At 50.6% G+C, this 12680-nt stretch overlaps 4 protein-coding genes across 8 annotated transcripts in view; 2 read left to right on the forward strand and 2 right to left on the reverse strand.

Moving 5' to 3' along the window:
• The window catches only part of MPPED1 (metallophosphoesterase domain containing 1), an 822621-nt gene that overhangs the window by 652131 nt on the left and 157810 nt on the right, over window positions 1-12680 (reverse strand). The gene's annotated exons all lie outside the window — the stretch shown is intronic.
• TSPO (translocator protein) overlaps window positions 1-12680 on the reverse strand; it is a 677237-nt gene that overhangs the window by 301804 nt on the left and 362753 nt on the right. The gene's annotated exons all lie outside the window — the stretch shown is intronic.
• The window catches only part of LOC126963616 (NADH-cytochrome b5 reductase 3), a 414164-nt gene that overhangs the window by 158873 nt on the left and 242611 nt on the right, over window positions 1-12680 (forward strand). The gene's annotated exons all lie outside the window — the stretch shown is intronic.
• The window catches only part of ARFGAP3 (ADP ribosylation factor GTPase activating protein 3), a 64256-nt gene continuing 61865 nt past the window's right edge, over window positions 10290-12680 (forward strand). The window contains exon 1 of the mRNA XM_050805873.1: window positions 10290-10763. Coding sequence (XP_050661830.1) covers window positions 10431-10763 — 333 coding nt within the window. The 5' untranslated portion in view covers window positions 10290-10430. The remainder of the gene's footprint in view (window positions 10764-12680) is intronic.

Here is a 12680-nt window from a genome sequence, read left to right on the forward strand (position 1 = left end):
CTCCAGCCTGGACAACAGAGCTCTCGAGACACTGTCTCAAAAAAAGAAAAAGGCCAGACACAGTTGCTCATGCCTGTAATCCCAGCACTTTGGGAGGCCAAGGTGGGTGGATCATGAGGTCAGGAGATCGAGACCATTCTGGCTAACACGGTGAAACCGCATCTCGGGCCGGGCGCGGTGGCTCAAGCCTGTAATCCCAGCACTTTGGGAGGCCGAGACGGGCGGATCACGAGGTCAGGAGATCAAGACCATCCTGGCGAACACGGTGAAACCCCATCTCTACTAAAAAATACAAAAAAACTAGCCGGGCGAGGTGGCAGGCGCCTGTAGTCCCAGCTACTCGGGAGGCTGAGGCAGGAGAATGGCGTAAACCCGGGAGGAGGAGCTTGCAGTGAGCTGAGATCCGGCCACTGCACTCCAGCCTGGGCGACAGAGCGAGACTCTGTCTCAAAAAAAAAAAAAAAAAAAAAGAAACCCCATCTCGACTAAAAATACAAAAAACTAGCCGGGTGTGGTGGCGGGCGCCTGTAGTCCCAGCTACTCGGGAGGCTGAGGCAGGAGAATGGCATGAACCCGAGAAGTGGAGCTTGCAGTGAGCCGAGATCGCACCACTGCACTCCAGCCTGGGCGACAGAGAAAGACTCAAAAAAAAAAAGAAAAAGGCCACAGGCACTCATGAGCTGGTCACTGTCATGATTATGAGTGACACCATAGGCCGGGGCCCAGGGTTCTCTGCCGTCCACAGCTGCCCTTCCCACCTCCCACAGCCACCACCCTGGATCAGTGCTGCCACCAACTGTCCACATCTCTTCAGGTCCCTAAGGCCCCTGAGTTGACACTAGGGGGAGCGTTAGCTCCAGAGCCCTCTCCTGGGCCAAAGCTCCCTGGACCTCAGGACGGGGGTATTTCATCATCCCTCTTCACCCTTCTCACACCCCAGAAATGTCGGGAGGGTGAGCAAGTGCTGCCAAGTGACGGGAGTAGGGATCTGGCTCTGCTGCAGCCTGTGCCAAAACTGGACCTTCGGAGGTCCCTGCAGATGGAGAACAGGGCTGGCCTCTGCATCCTGGGCCCTGATGTCAGATCCTGGTCCACTCACACACAGGCAGCGAAGGCCCAGTCGGGATGGGGGAGGTTGGGAAGAACTCGTGTGGACCACCTGACCAATCCCCCCGTAGTTCATAGGGAGAGGGGACAAGTGAGAGGACGCAGTGACTTCCCCGTGGGCTCAGACCACATGCTTTGGGAAGCTGAGCGAGGCCTGACCCCTGAGTGGCCCAGCCTGGTGGGGGATCAGCTGGCTCTCCTTATGTATCCACTGGGCCATCATTCATTCACCATGCATTTATTGAGCACGTACTGTATGTGAGACTCAGCTGTGCCAGGACAAACATGAAGAGAAACCAATCTTGCCCTTGGGAAACTCCGGTGGGCTCAGAGAAGGACCTGCGTTATTCTGACACCATGATGGGACAGCCAGACAAAGGGCCAGAGTTGGCTTCTGAGAATGTGTGGTGGGTTTTAGAAGTCTCAGGCCTCCCAACCCAGGCTCCAAGGCCTCAGAGATCAGAGCGCTGCTCAATCCTTGAGCCGTTCCCCGACTTCCTGTAGGAGGTGTCCCTGAGTCCCCACCTGGATGGGAGGCTGGACCACAGACAAACGGAAAATGCCTGAGCTTCGTTTGCTGAAAAGTGGGGATGATTGGCGGGACGCAGTGGCTCATGCCTGTAATCCCAGCACTTTGGGAGGCTGAGGCGGGTGGATCACCTGAGATCAGGAGTGCGAGACCAGCCTGGCCAACATGGTGAAACCCCGTTTCTACTAAAAATACAAAAAATTAGCCAGGCGTGGTGGTGGGCGCCTATAATCACGGATACTTGGGAGGCTGAGGCAAGAGAATCGCGTGAACCCTTGAGGTGGAGGTTGCGGTGAGCCAAGATCGCCCCATTGCACTCCAGCCTGGGCAATAAGAGCAAAACTGTCTCAAAACAACAACAATAAAATAGGGATGATCAAGTGAGGATAATTTAAGGGGTGCTCAGAAGCCAAGAGATCCTGCCAGGTGGGCACCCTAGCCTCTGGGTGCCCTGTAAGCTTTCCTTCCCCCACCCCTTTTCACAGTCCAAGGTCCCCCCAGAGTAGTGGCTGCCCGATCTGCTCCCCTCCCTTGCCCACGCTTCCTTAAGCCTCCTCTGAGGCAGGGAAGGTCTGTGCCCCTCCCCAGCCCTTCCCCAGTCACCTGTGGAAGACACAGGCCACTCTCTGGGCCTCGGTTTTACGAATAAATGGGCTGCATCCCTGTGGCCGCTGTGGTGGCAGCAAGCAGAGGGGCCCTCAGGCCAGGACGGAGTCAGCTCCAGGGGCCAGCCAGTGAAAAGAACCAGGGTCAGGATGGAGGTGGCTCCACCACACCTGGGAGGATGTGCCCAGGCTGAGCTAAATCTGGCCTGGCCTGCAGTTGAGGTGCAAGGCTCATTTCTGGCCAGGCATGACCACCACCAGGCAGAGGGTCAGAGGAACCACAGTGTTCATCTTCCCTCTGGCCCATGTTTGTGGCGCTAAAAAAAAAAAAAAAAAAAAAAAAAAAAAAAAAAAAAAAAGCAACAAATCTAGGACCATCCTATGAAATCCAGATTATATTGTTTTAGGCATCTCCAAATCCTTTGTGGAAAGGGCTAGGAAAGGAAGGAAGGAAGAAATGAACTAAATAAGTGACATCACTCTTTTGGGGGAAAGGACACCAGCACTGTCGGTGGACTAAAACTCAGACGTGAGCGGAATATTAGGTGCTAGACTTGCCGAAGGTTGCAGAAACCCAGAGCGCCTTAGGGTTAGGGTTAGGGTACCAGGACCTAAAAGACCCCAAGCTCAACAGCATTCGGATCACCAAGGCAGCCGCCTCAGGGCACATGAACTGTATGCAGTCACTGGCCGCTTCTGGGCAAAGACAGCCAGGCGGCCCTGCCCCTTTACGGTATTTTCCAATAGCAATCTTAATTATTTTTTCCTGATTGTAAAAGGAACAAAGGCTCAGATGAAAATTTGGAAATTTAGTAAAGGTATTCAGAAAAACATTAGTTATCTGTGATCCTGACTTCCACAGGTTACATTGCTAACATTGGGGTGCATTTTTTTCTAATCGTTTTCCTAACATATATCATATATATGCACATGTGCCATTTTCTTTTTCTTTTCTTTCTTTTTTTTTTTTTGTCTTTTTTTTTTTTTTTTTTTTTTTTGAGGCAGAACTTCACTCTTGTTGTCCAGGCTGGAGTGCAATGGTGCGATCTCAGCTCCCTCTGCCCTCCACCTCTCAGGTTCAAGCAATTCTCCTGCCTCAGCCTCCCAAGTAGCTGGGATTACAGGCGTGAGCCACCATGCCTGGTCACATGTGCTGTTTTCTTGTCATCATCATCATCATCAATGTGTGTGTGTGTCTTACAAAACTGGGATCGTACTGTAAATATAGTCTTGTACCCTACTTCGTTCTCCTACCATTTGATCATGAGCATTTCCTCATGTCCTAAATATACTTCAATTAAAAATAAACACGAGACACAGTGGCTCATACCTCTAATGCCAGCACTTTGGGAGGCCAAGGCAGGAGGATCACTTGAGCCCAGGAGTTCAAATCCAGCTTGGGCAACATAGGGACACCCTGTCTCTATCAAAAATGTAAAAAAAAATTAGCCAGGCATGGTAGCGCACACCTGTAGTCCCAGCTACTCGGGAGGCTGAGGCGGGAGAATTGCTAGAACCTGGGAGGTGGAGGTTGCAGTGAGCTGAGATCGTGCTACCAAACTCCAGCCTGGGTGACAGAGCAAGACTCTGTCTCAGGGAAAAAAAAAAAAAAGAAGAAGAAGAAGAAAAGAAAAGAAAAGAAAAAAGAAAAGAGAAAAGAAAAAAATCCACATGTAAGTGGATCCATGTAGTTCGAGCCCAGGTTGTTCACGTGTGACGTGTACTGCTTAGTGACTGAATGATATTCACGCTGTAAGTCCCACGTTGCTTACCATTTGCTTTGTTTCCCATTTTTCTCAGTTCTTAAGGTATAATTTATGTACAGTGAATACACTTTTTTTTTTTTTTTTTTTTTTAATAGATGGAGTCTCCCTCTGTTGCCCAGGCTGGAGTGCAGTGGCACCATCTTGGCTCACTGCAACCTCCGCCTCCTGGGTTCAAGTGATTCTCCTGCCTCAACCTCTCAAGTAGCTGGACTACAGGCGCCCACCACCATGCCCAGCTAATTTTCGTATTTTTTAGTAGAGAGGGGGTTTCACCATGTTGGTCAGGCCGGTCTCAAACTCCTGACCTCGTGATCCACCTGCCTCAGCCTCCCAAAATGCTGGGATTACAGGCATGAGCCACTGTGCCAGGCCAAATACACTCCTTTTAGTGTACAGTTCTTGAAGTTTTGATGAATGTATACAGTTATGTAACGTATTAGTCCATTCTCATGCTGCCATAAAGAATTGCTCAAGACTGGGTAATTTATAAAGGAAAAAGGTTTAATTGACTCACACATCTGCATGGCTGGGGAAGCCTCAGGAAACTGATAATCATGGCAGAAGGGGCAGCAAACATGTCCTTCTTCACATGGCAGCAGGAAAGAGACATGCTGAGCAAAGGCGGGAAAACCTCTTATAAAACCATAAGAACTCATGAGAATTTACTCACTATCGACAACAGCTTAGGGGTAACTGCCCCCATGATTCAGTTACCTCCCACCAGGTTCCTTTCATGACACATGAGGATTATGGGAACTACAATTCAAGACGAGATTTGAGTGGGACACAGCTAAACCGTATCATGTAACCATCACCACAATGAAGATATAGAACTCTTCCATCACCTCCCCAAGAGGTGGACCCTTTGTAGTCAACCCCTCCTTACACCCCCAGTCCCTAGAAACCACTGATATGTTTTCTGTTTCTATAGTTTTACCTTTTCCAGAATGCCATATGAATGGAACCATGCAATATGTAGCCTTGTCTGTTTTCACTTCACATGACTCATCTGAGATTCATCTATGTGGTTTCATATGTCAGTATTTTATTCCTTCTTCTTCTCCTTTTTTTTTTTTTTTTTGAGACAGGGTCTCCCTCTGTCACCCAGGGTGGAGTACAGTGGTACAATCCCTCCTCACTGCAACCTCTGCCTCCCGGGTTCATGCGATTCTCATGCCTCAGCTGCCTGAGTAGCTGGAATTACAGCCACGTACCACCACGCCCGGCTAATTTTTGTATTTTTAGCAGAGATGGAGTTTTCCCATGTTGGCCAGGCTGGTCTCAAACTCCTGGCTTCAAGTCATCCGCCCACTTTGGTCTCCCAAAGTGCTGGAATTCCAGGCGTGAGCCACTGTGCCTGGCCTTCTTTTGTTTTTTTATTTTTTATTTTTATTTTTTGACAGTGTCTTGTTCTGTCACCCAGGCTGGAGTGCAGTGATGCAATCATAGCTCACTGCAGCCTTGAACTCCCGGGCTCAAGTGATCCTCCTGCCTCAGCCTCCTGAGTAGCTGGGACTACAGGCACGTGCCACCATGCCCCGCTCATTTTTTACTTTTTTGTAGAGATGGGATCTTGCTATGTTGCCCAGGGTGGTCTCAAACTCCTGGCCAGAATCCATCCTTCTGCCTCAGCCTCCCAAAGTGCTGAGATTACAGGCATGAGCCACCACGCCCGGTCCCAGTAAATTCATTTCAAATGTATCTGACATATACAGAAAGAACATGATAAAGAGATAGCATTCACTTGTTTTCACTTGGCACTAAGCAAAGTCCACAGGTGTTGTCTTCCAGGGGCAAGGGACAGGATCTGTGCGTATTCTCGCTTGTGATTCATCATATGACTATGTAGCCGTGTCTGGTTTCTCTTTAGGGTGGCATTTGGCTTTCAGCAAGCTCCTATTAAACTGTAAATGAACTAAATAAACACAATGCTGCTTCACTTGGCCATCGCTATGTCAGGATCTCTTCATGAAAGACGAACAGCACAGAGTTAGAATTCAAATACTCTACAAGAGGGATAATACTGGGCCGGGTGGTGGCTTCACCCCTGTAATCCCAGCACAGTGGGAGGCCGAGGCAGGCGGATCACTTGAGGTCAGGAGTTCCAGACCACCCTGGACAACATGGTGAAACTCCATCTCTACTAAAAATGCAAAAATCAGCTGGGTGTGGTGGCGGGTGCCTGTAATCCCAGCTACTTGGGAGGCTGAGGCAGGAGAATTGCTTGAACCCGGGAGGCAGAGGTTGCAGTGAGCTGAGATCAAGCCCACTGTACTGGATGACACAGCCGTCTTGAAGAAAAAAAAAAAAATGTGTAGCCCAGGATGCTCAAGGGTGGGGCTTTCTCAACATTCCCACCATCCTCATGGCAAACCCCTGGATCCTAGAGGGATTCTGCTTCTCTTTCTCCTGCTTTTTTGCATTTGAATTTGGATTCCTGGGTTTTGTTTCTACCCCTCCCCTGGCAGCAATAGATCTTTGCCCATTCCCTGAGACAGAGGGAATTTACTGCTTTTGCTTTCTTTCTTTCTTTTATTCTTTCTCTCTCTCTCTCTTTTTTTTTTTTTAGCGGCGAGTCTCCCTCTGTTGCCCAGGCTGGAGTGCACTGGCTTGATCCTGGCTCACCGCAGCCTTTGCCTCCCAGGTTCAAGCAATTCTCCTGCCTCAGCCCCCAAGTGGCTGGGACTATAGGTGTGCGCCATCACACCCAGCTAATTTTGTGTTTTTAGTAGAGACAGAGTTTCACCATGTTGACCAGGCTGCTCTCGAATTCCTGGCCTCAGATGATCTGCCTGCCTTGGCCTCCCAAAGTGCTGGGATTACAGCCATGAGCCACCGCACCTGGCCTGCTTTTTTAGAAGAGAAGGGTCCAGAGGAAGCAGGTGGGGTCTGCGCCTGTTCCTGAGCAGCTAGATGCCTACCCCACAGAAAGGTCTCTCTCCAGGCTCTTTGCCAGTCCCCATCTTCCAATACGGTTGCTGGTGGAGGTTTATTAAAAAGGGCTTATGAATGAGTGTGAACTCCCTTTGTATCTGAGGCCCCCAGCTAGTCCAAACTCACATGCCAACCTATACTTGGCCTTTAAGACTTAATTAAAATTATAGCGGATTTCCTGTTGCCAACTAGGTTGGCAGTAATCTCTTTCTCCTGTGCTCTGCCAAAGGTGAAGGCGTTCTTGTGTTCTGTCTTTGGAGAGGCTTCTCTTGTCTCTCTCTCTTTGGCACTGAGGTTACTTGGTTGCCTTGCAACCTCAGCTTTCTGATGGGCTCAACAGAAGTTACAATTTGGTAGATTATCCAGCTTTTCTCATTATGATATTGGGAGTGATAGCCTTTGTAGCCTTCTACATTCTAAGCCCATTCCACAAATCTTTACTGAATGCATACTATGTGCCAGGCATTCTAGGTGCTGGGGATAAAGTAGTAGAAAAAACAGGCTGAGCACAGTGGCTCACACCTGTAATCCCAGCACACTAGGAGGCCAAGGTGGGTGGTTCACTTGAAGGAGTTTGAGACCAGCCTGACCAACGTGGTAAAACCCCGTCTCTACTAAAAATACAAAAATTAGCCAGGTGTGGCGGCAGGCGCCTGTAGTTCCAGCTACTCAGGAGACTGAGGCAGGATAATTGCTTGAATCCAAAAGGCAGAGGTTGCAGTGAGCTGAGATTGCGCCACTGCACTCCAGCCTGGGTGACAAAGCAAGACGGTCTCAAAAAAGAAAAAAAGTAGAAAAAATAGATCTGATTTCGAGAAATTTATATTCAATTGAGGAGAGGCAGATACAAATAGATAGAATATTGTATTTTATAATATTAGATGCTAATAAGTTCTATGAAGAACACTTAAGCAACTGACAGATAAGACAACTATAGTGTATTGGCCAGGTGCGGTGGCCCACGCCTGTAATCCCAGCTCTTTGGGAGGCCAAGGTGGGCAGACCACCTGAGGTCAGGAGTTCGAGACCAGTCTGGACAACATGGTGAAACTCCGTCTCTACTAAAAATACAAAAATTAGCCAAGTGTGGTGGCATGCGCCTGTAATCCCAGCTACTCGGGAGGATGAGGCAGGAGAATTGCTTGAATCCAGGAGGCAGAGGTTGCAGTGAGCCAGGATCGCACCACTGCACTCCAGTGAGACTCCTCAAAAAAAAAAAAAAGTAGAAAAAACAGATTTGATTTCAATATATATCTATATTTTTTGTTTGTTTGTTTTTGTTTTTGAGACAGAGTCTTGCTCTGTCGCCTAGGCTGGAGTGCAGTGGTGTGTTCTCGGCCCACTGCAACCTCTGCCTCTCAGGTTCAAGTGATTCTCCTGCTTCAGCCTCCTGAGTACTTGGGATTACAGGTGCCCACCACCACGCCTGGCTAATTTTTGTATTTTTAGTAGAGACAGGGTTTCACCATGTTGGTCAGGCTGGTCTCGAACTCCGGACCTCATAATCCACCCACCTCGACTTCCCAAAGTGCTGGGATTACAAGTGTGAGGCACTACACCTGGCCAGAAGTATGTATTCAATTGAGAGCGAGATACAGAGAGATAGAATATTATATAGTATAGTATTAGATGCTAAATTCTATGAAGAACACTTAAGCAACCATAGTGTATAAATGGTACCTCCTACCCCTTCCTCCCCTATTCATGCAGATACTGTCTATAATTTACTGCTTTTTTTTTCTCCTCTCCTCAGGGATCTCTATGGTGGAGAACGGGCTAGACTGCCCTACTCTGTTAATAGAATTTAGTAAGATTTCAGCTCCAAGTAGTAAATGGGACCGTCATTCCCATTCCCATCAGGAAGGATAGGACTGCTGCTCATAAACATGCCAGGTATTCTGTATAAGGCCAAACTAGGACCTGGTGGACACAAAGCACAGGTGTTATACTTTGACTCAATACAGGAAGAACTTTCAAACCGTCAGAGCTGCCTGCAAAAGTAATGTACTTTTCTGGAAGGTAATCGACTTCCCTTTCTTGGAAAAGTTGCAGCTTTGGGTTTATAAGTTACATTGTTTGCAAGCTCCCAACTGCCCCTGAGGGTATCTAAGCAGATGGGTGGAGTGTACATTTCCTGACTTCTAACAGTAGAAAGGCTCCACCAAAGGCTCTTCAGGACAGCCCTAGGAAGCTGCTTGCCTGTGCTACTCAGCACTGATTCTTTCATTTCTTCGTACAGATGAATAAACCATGCTTTATTTTATTTTATTTTTTTAAGACAGGGTCTTGCTCTGTCGCCCATGCTGGAGTGCAGTGGCGTGATCTTGGCTCACTGCAGCCTCGATCTTCTGGGCTAAAGCGATCCTCCCACCTCAGCCTCCCCAGTAGCTAGGACTACAGGCCCATGCCAGCATGCCCAGCTAATTTTTGCATTTTTTTTGTAGAGACGGGGTTTCACCATATTGCCCAATCTGGTCTTGAACGCCTGAGCTAAAGTGATCCTCCCACCTCAGCCTCCCAAAGTGCTGGGATCATAGGCATGAGCCACTGAGCCTACAAATAAACCATGCTTTAGGGAAGGTAAGTGTCTTGACCAAGGCCACAGAGCTAGGAAGCAGCTGGCTGAACTGGGATTGAGGCCAAGGTACTGTCTTTGATGCCAAAACCTGCTATCCTTCCTCACTATCACCCAACCTCTTCCCAGTGGCTCCACACCCATTGTGGTGACAGAGGCACCTTCTGTTGAGTGTAAACTCTTCTGGCCGGAATTGTTTCCGAGGGTAGGGTGCAGCCCCGAGGGCTGGGGTTAAAAGTCAAGCTTCTCATCTGGACTCATTAGTTCTGACTGAGCACTTCTGCCTCAACCCGCACCGCTACCTCTCCATGAACGTGACACAAAAACCCTTGGTTTCAGAAAGCCAGTTTCCAGGCAAAGAAAGCTTTCCACCCAGGGCCTGGAGTGAGCAGAGGGCAAGAACAAAGAGAGTCGGGCGCGGTGGCTCACGTCTGTAATCCCAGCACTTTGGAAGGCCGAGGTGGGTGAATCACCTGAAGTCAGGAGTTAGAGACCAGCCTGGGCAACATGGCGAAACCCCCGTGTCTACTAAAAATACAAAAATTAGCCGGGCGTGGTGGTGGGCGCCTGTAATCCTAGCTACTGGGGAGGCTGAGGCAGGAGAATTGCTTGAACCCGGGAGGCGGAGGTTGCAGGGGACAGAGCGAGGCTCCGTCTCAAAAAAAAAAAAAAAAAAAGGAAGGCGACCAGCTAACGTCCGGCGTCAAGGCGCGCGAGCCCTCCATCCGTCTGGTGCCAAAAGATGGCGCGTGGGCCCCTTCCCCTGCCTCTGATATTTCCATGGAAGCAGCCGGTTAGGCGAAATGGCGATCGACCAGACTAAAGGTTGGCGGATCCTATGGCAGTGCGCCTGGCAGCCAGCCACACCCGGGACCGGCTTCGCCCAGCACTAGGGGCGTGGAGCCGCGCCGCGAATGGCGCGTGAGCCTCCTGCGCACGCGCGTGCAGCGTCCGGGGTCCGGCCAGCCGCGCCGCTGAAGCGAGGGCGGGGAGGGAAAGCGAGCGGCGCCTGCGCCCCGGCGGTGAGCGGGCCCAGTCGTGGGCGGGGCTTGGGGCGGAGCCTGACCGTCACGCGCAGCGCCGCCCCCGCGGCCTCGTCGCTCCTGCTGAGGCGGCAACCGCTCTTCGTCGGTCCTTACCGGTTGGCTGGGCCAGCAGTGCCCGGCTCTCAGCTGACGATGGGGGACCCCAGCAAGCAGGACATCTTGACCATCTTCAAGCGCCTCCGCTCGGTGCCCACTAACAAGGTAGCGGCCGTGAGCGAGTGCGGGCCTGCCTGCCATCCTTGCGGGAACCGGCGGGCGGCCCCTGCGGGCGCCAGTGGCCGTGGCGTGGGAGGCGGGGCCGGCGCGGCCTGTGACACGTCGCACTGTGGGGCCGCGGCAGCCTGGCCGGGACGGGGCGGGCGGGGCTGGGCAGCTGGGAGGCCCGAGCGGGAGACCGGAGCGCGGGGGTCCTCACGCGGGCCCGGGAGCGTTCCCGGGGGCGGCGGCGAGGGCACACCCTCCAGCGAGCTCTTGGGGCGGGGGGCGAGCACCGGGGGCTCTGAGCGGGGGCGGGGTCTTCCTGGGGGCGCTGCGAGGAGGGGGCTCCCGGCTCAGAAACCCCGGCTGCTGGCGCCAGATGCGGGGAAAGCGCGGCTCCCCCGGCGCCACCCTGGAGCTCGACCCCGCCTGTTGGAGCCGGCTAGACTCCTCGGGCCTTGCGGTGCCTGCCTCAGTTTCTCTTCTGATAAAGCTGCCGAGTAGTCTCCGCTCTGGCTTCCAGCTTTTGTCGCTTTGGCCAGGGAGGTTCACCACAGCCTCCTCCCTCCCCTCGGCTCTCTTTGGAGATGGGGGTTTTCTTTTTTTTTGTCTCCAGAGACTGTTCTCTCCTTGGAACTTTTACAGCTTTGCGCAGCTAGCTGGAGGTGTTGGGGTGACGCAGGGGGCTAAGGTGACAAGTCGGGTCGGAGAGGGACCTGGAGAGTGCAAAGGGCTGTTGCGTCAGCGTGGACTCTCCCCGCCCCTCCGGTGACACGAGTTTTGTCTGGTCCCCACTGTCACTTCCGAAGGGAACAGCTGTTACTGAGCATGGTCCTGAACCTCAACATGCTGGCATAGGAAGTGTTATAAGTGTTTCTGTTGGTTTTAAGTCTTGATGGTACAGGGGAGCCCATATTTTTTCCAGCCTAGGTGAGGAAGGAAACAGTTTATTGGGGGTGATGTCTTTTGGATATGGGAAAGTTAAGAGAAAGGCTCCAGGAATTCTCCAGTGTCCATTTCTTCATTGTTTTCTTGATTTTCACATTTTTATTTATTTATTTTTTTACAGACAGGATCTCACCCCGTCACCCAGGCTGAAGTATAGTGAAGTGTCTTGATCCTAGTTCACTGCAGCCTTGACCTACCCAGCCCAAGCCATCCTTTCTTCCCAGCCTCCTGATAAGGCTGAGACCACAGGGTTGCACCGCCATACCCAGCTAATTTTTATTATTAATTAATTTATTTATTTTTGAAGAGACAGGGTCTTGCTATATTGCCCAGGCTGGTCTCAAATTCCTGGGCTCAAGCAGTCCTCCTGCCTCCCCCTGCCTTGGCCTCCCAGAGTGCTAGGATTATAGGCATGAGCCACCATACTGGCCTTAATTTTCTTTCTTTCTTTATTTTTTTAATGTTTTAATTTTAATTTTTTTGAGACAGAGCCTTGCTCTGTCGCTCAGGCTGGAGTGCAGTGGTGCGATCTCAGCTCACTGCAGCCTCTGCCTCCTGGGTTCAAGCAATTCAGCCGCAGCCTCCTGAGTCACCAGAATTACAGGCATCCACCACTACACCCAGCTACTTTTTGTATTTTTAGTAGAGACGAGGTTTCACCATGTCGGCCAGTCTGGTCTCAAACTCCTGGCCTCAAGTGATCCACCTGCCTTGGCCTCCTAAAGTGCTGGGATTACAGGCGTGAGCCACCGCGCCCAGCCTTGGTTTTTAAATTTATATTGATGTGTTTATGAAGAGTGGGTCCTGTATAACTAGACAAGATTAGGATCTGCGGTTAGCAATGTGTAAACGATATATTTTTTGTCACCTTTATCTCAGAAACGTCAACATGTATTCTCTTTGATTTAATTCAAAGATAATTTTAAATAAGAAGTCAATGTCTTTATATCAAGAGGCTTTTGAGAGACAGGC

The sequence above is a fragment of the Macaca thibetana genome, chromosome 10, assembly GCF_024542745.1.
Source record: "Macaca thibetana thibetana isolate TM-01 chromosome 10, ASM2454274v1, whole genome shotgun sequence".
In the NCBI taxonomy this organism is placed as follows: Eukaryota; Metazoa; Chordata; class Mammalia; order Primates; family Cercopithecidae; genus Macaca; species Macaca thibetana.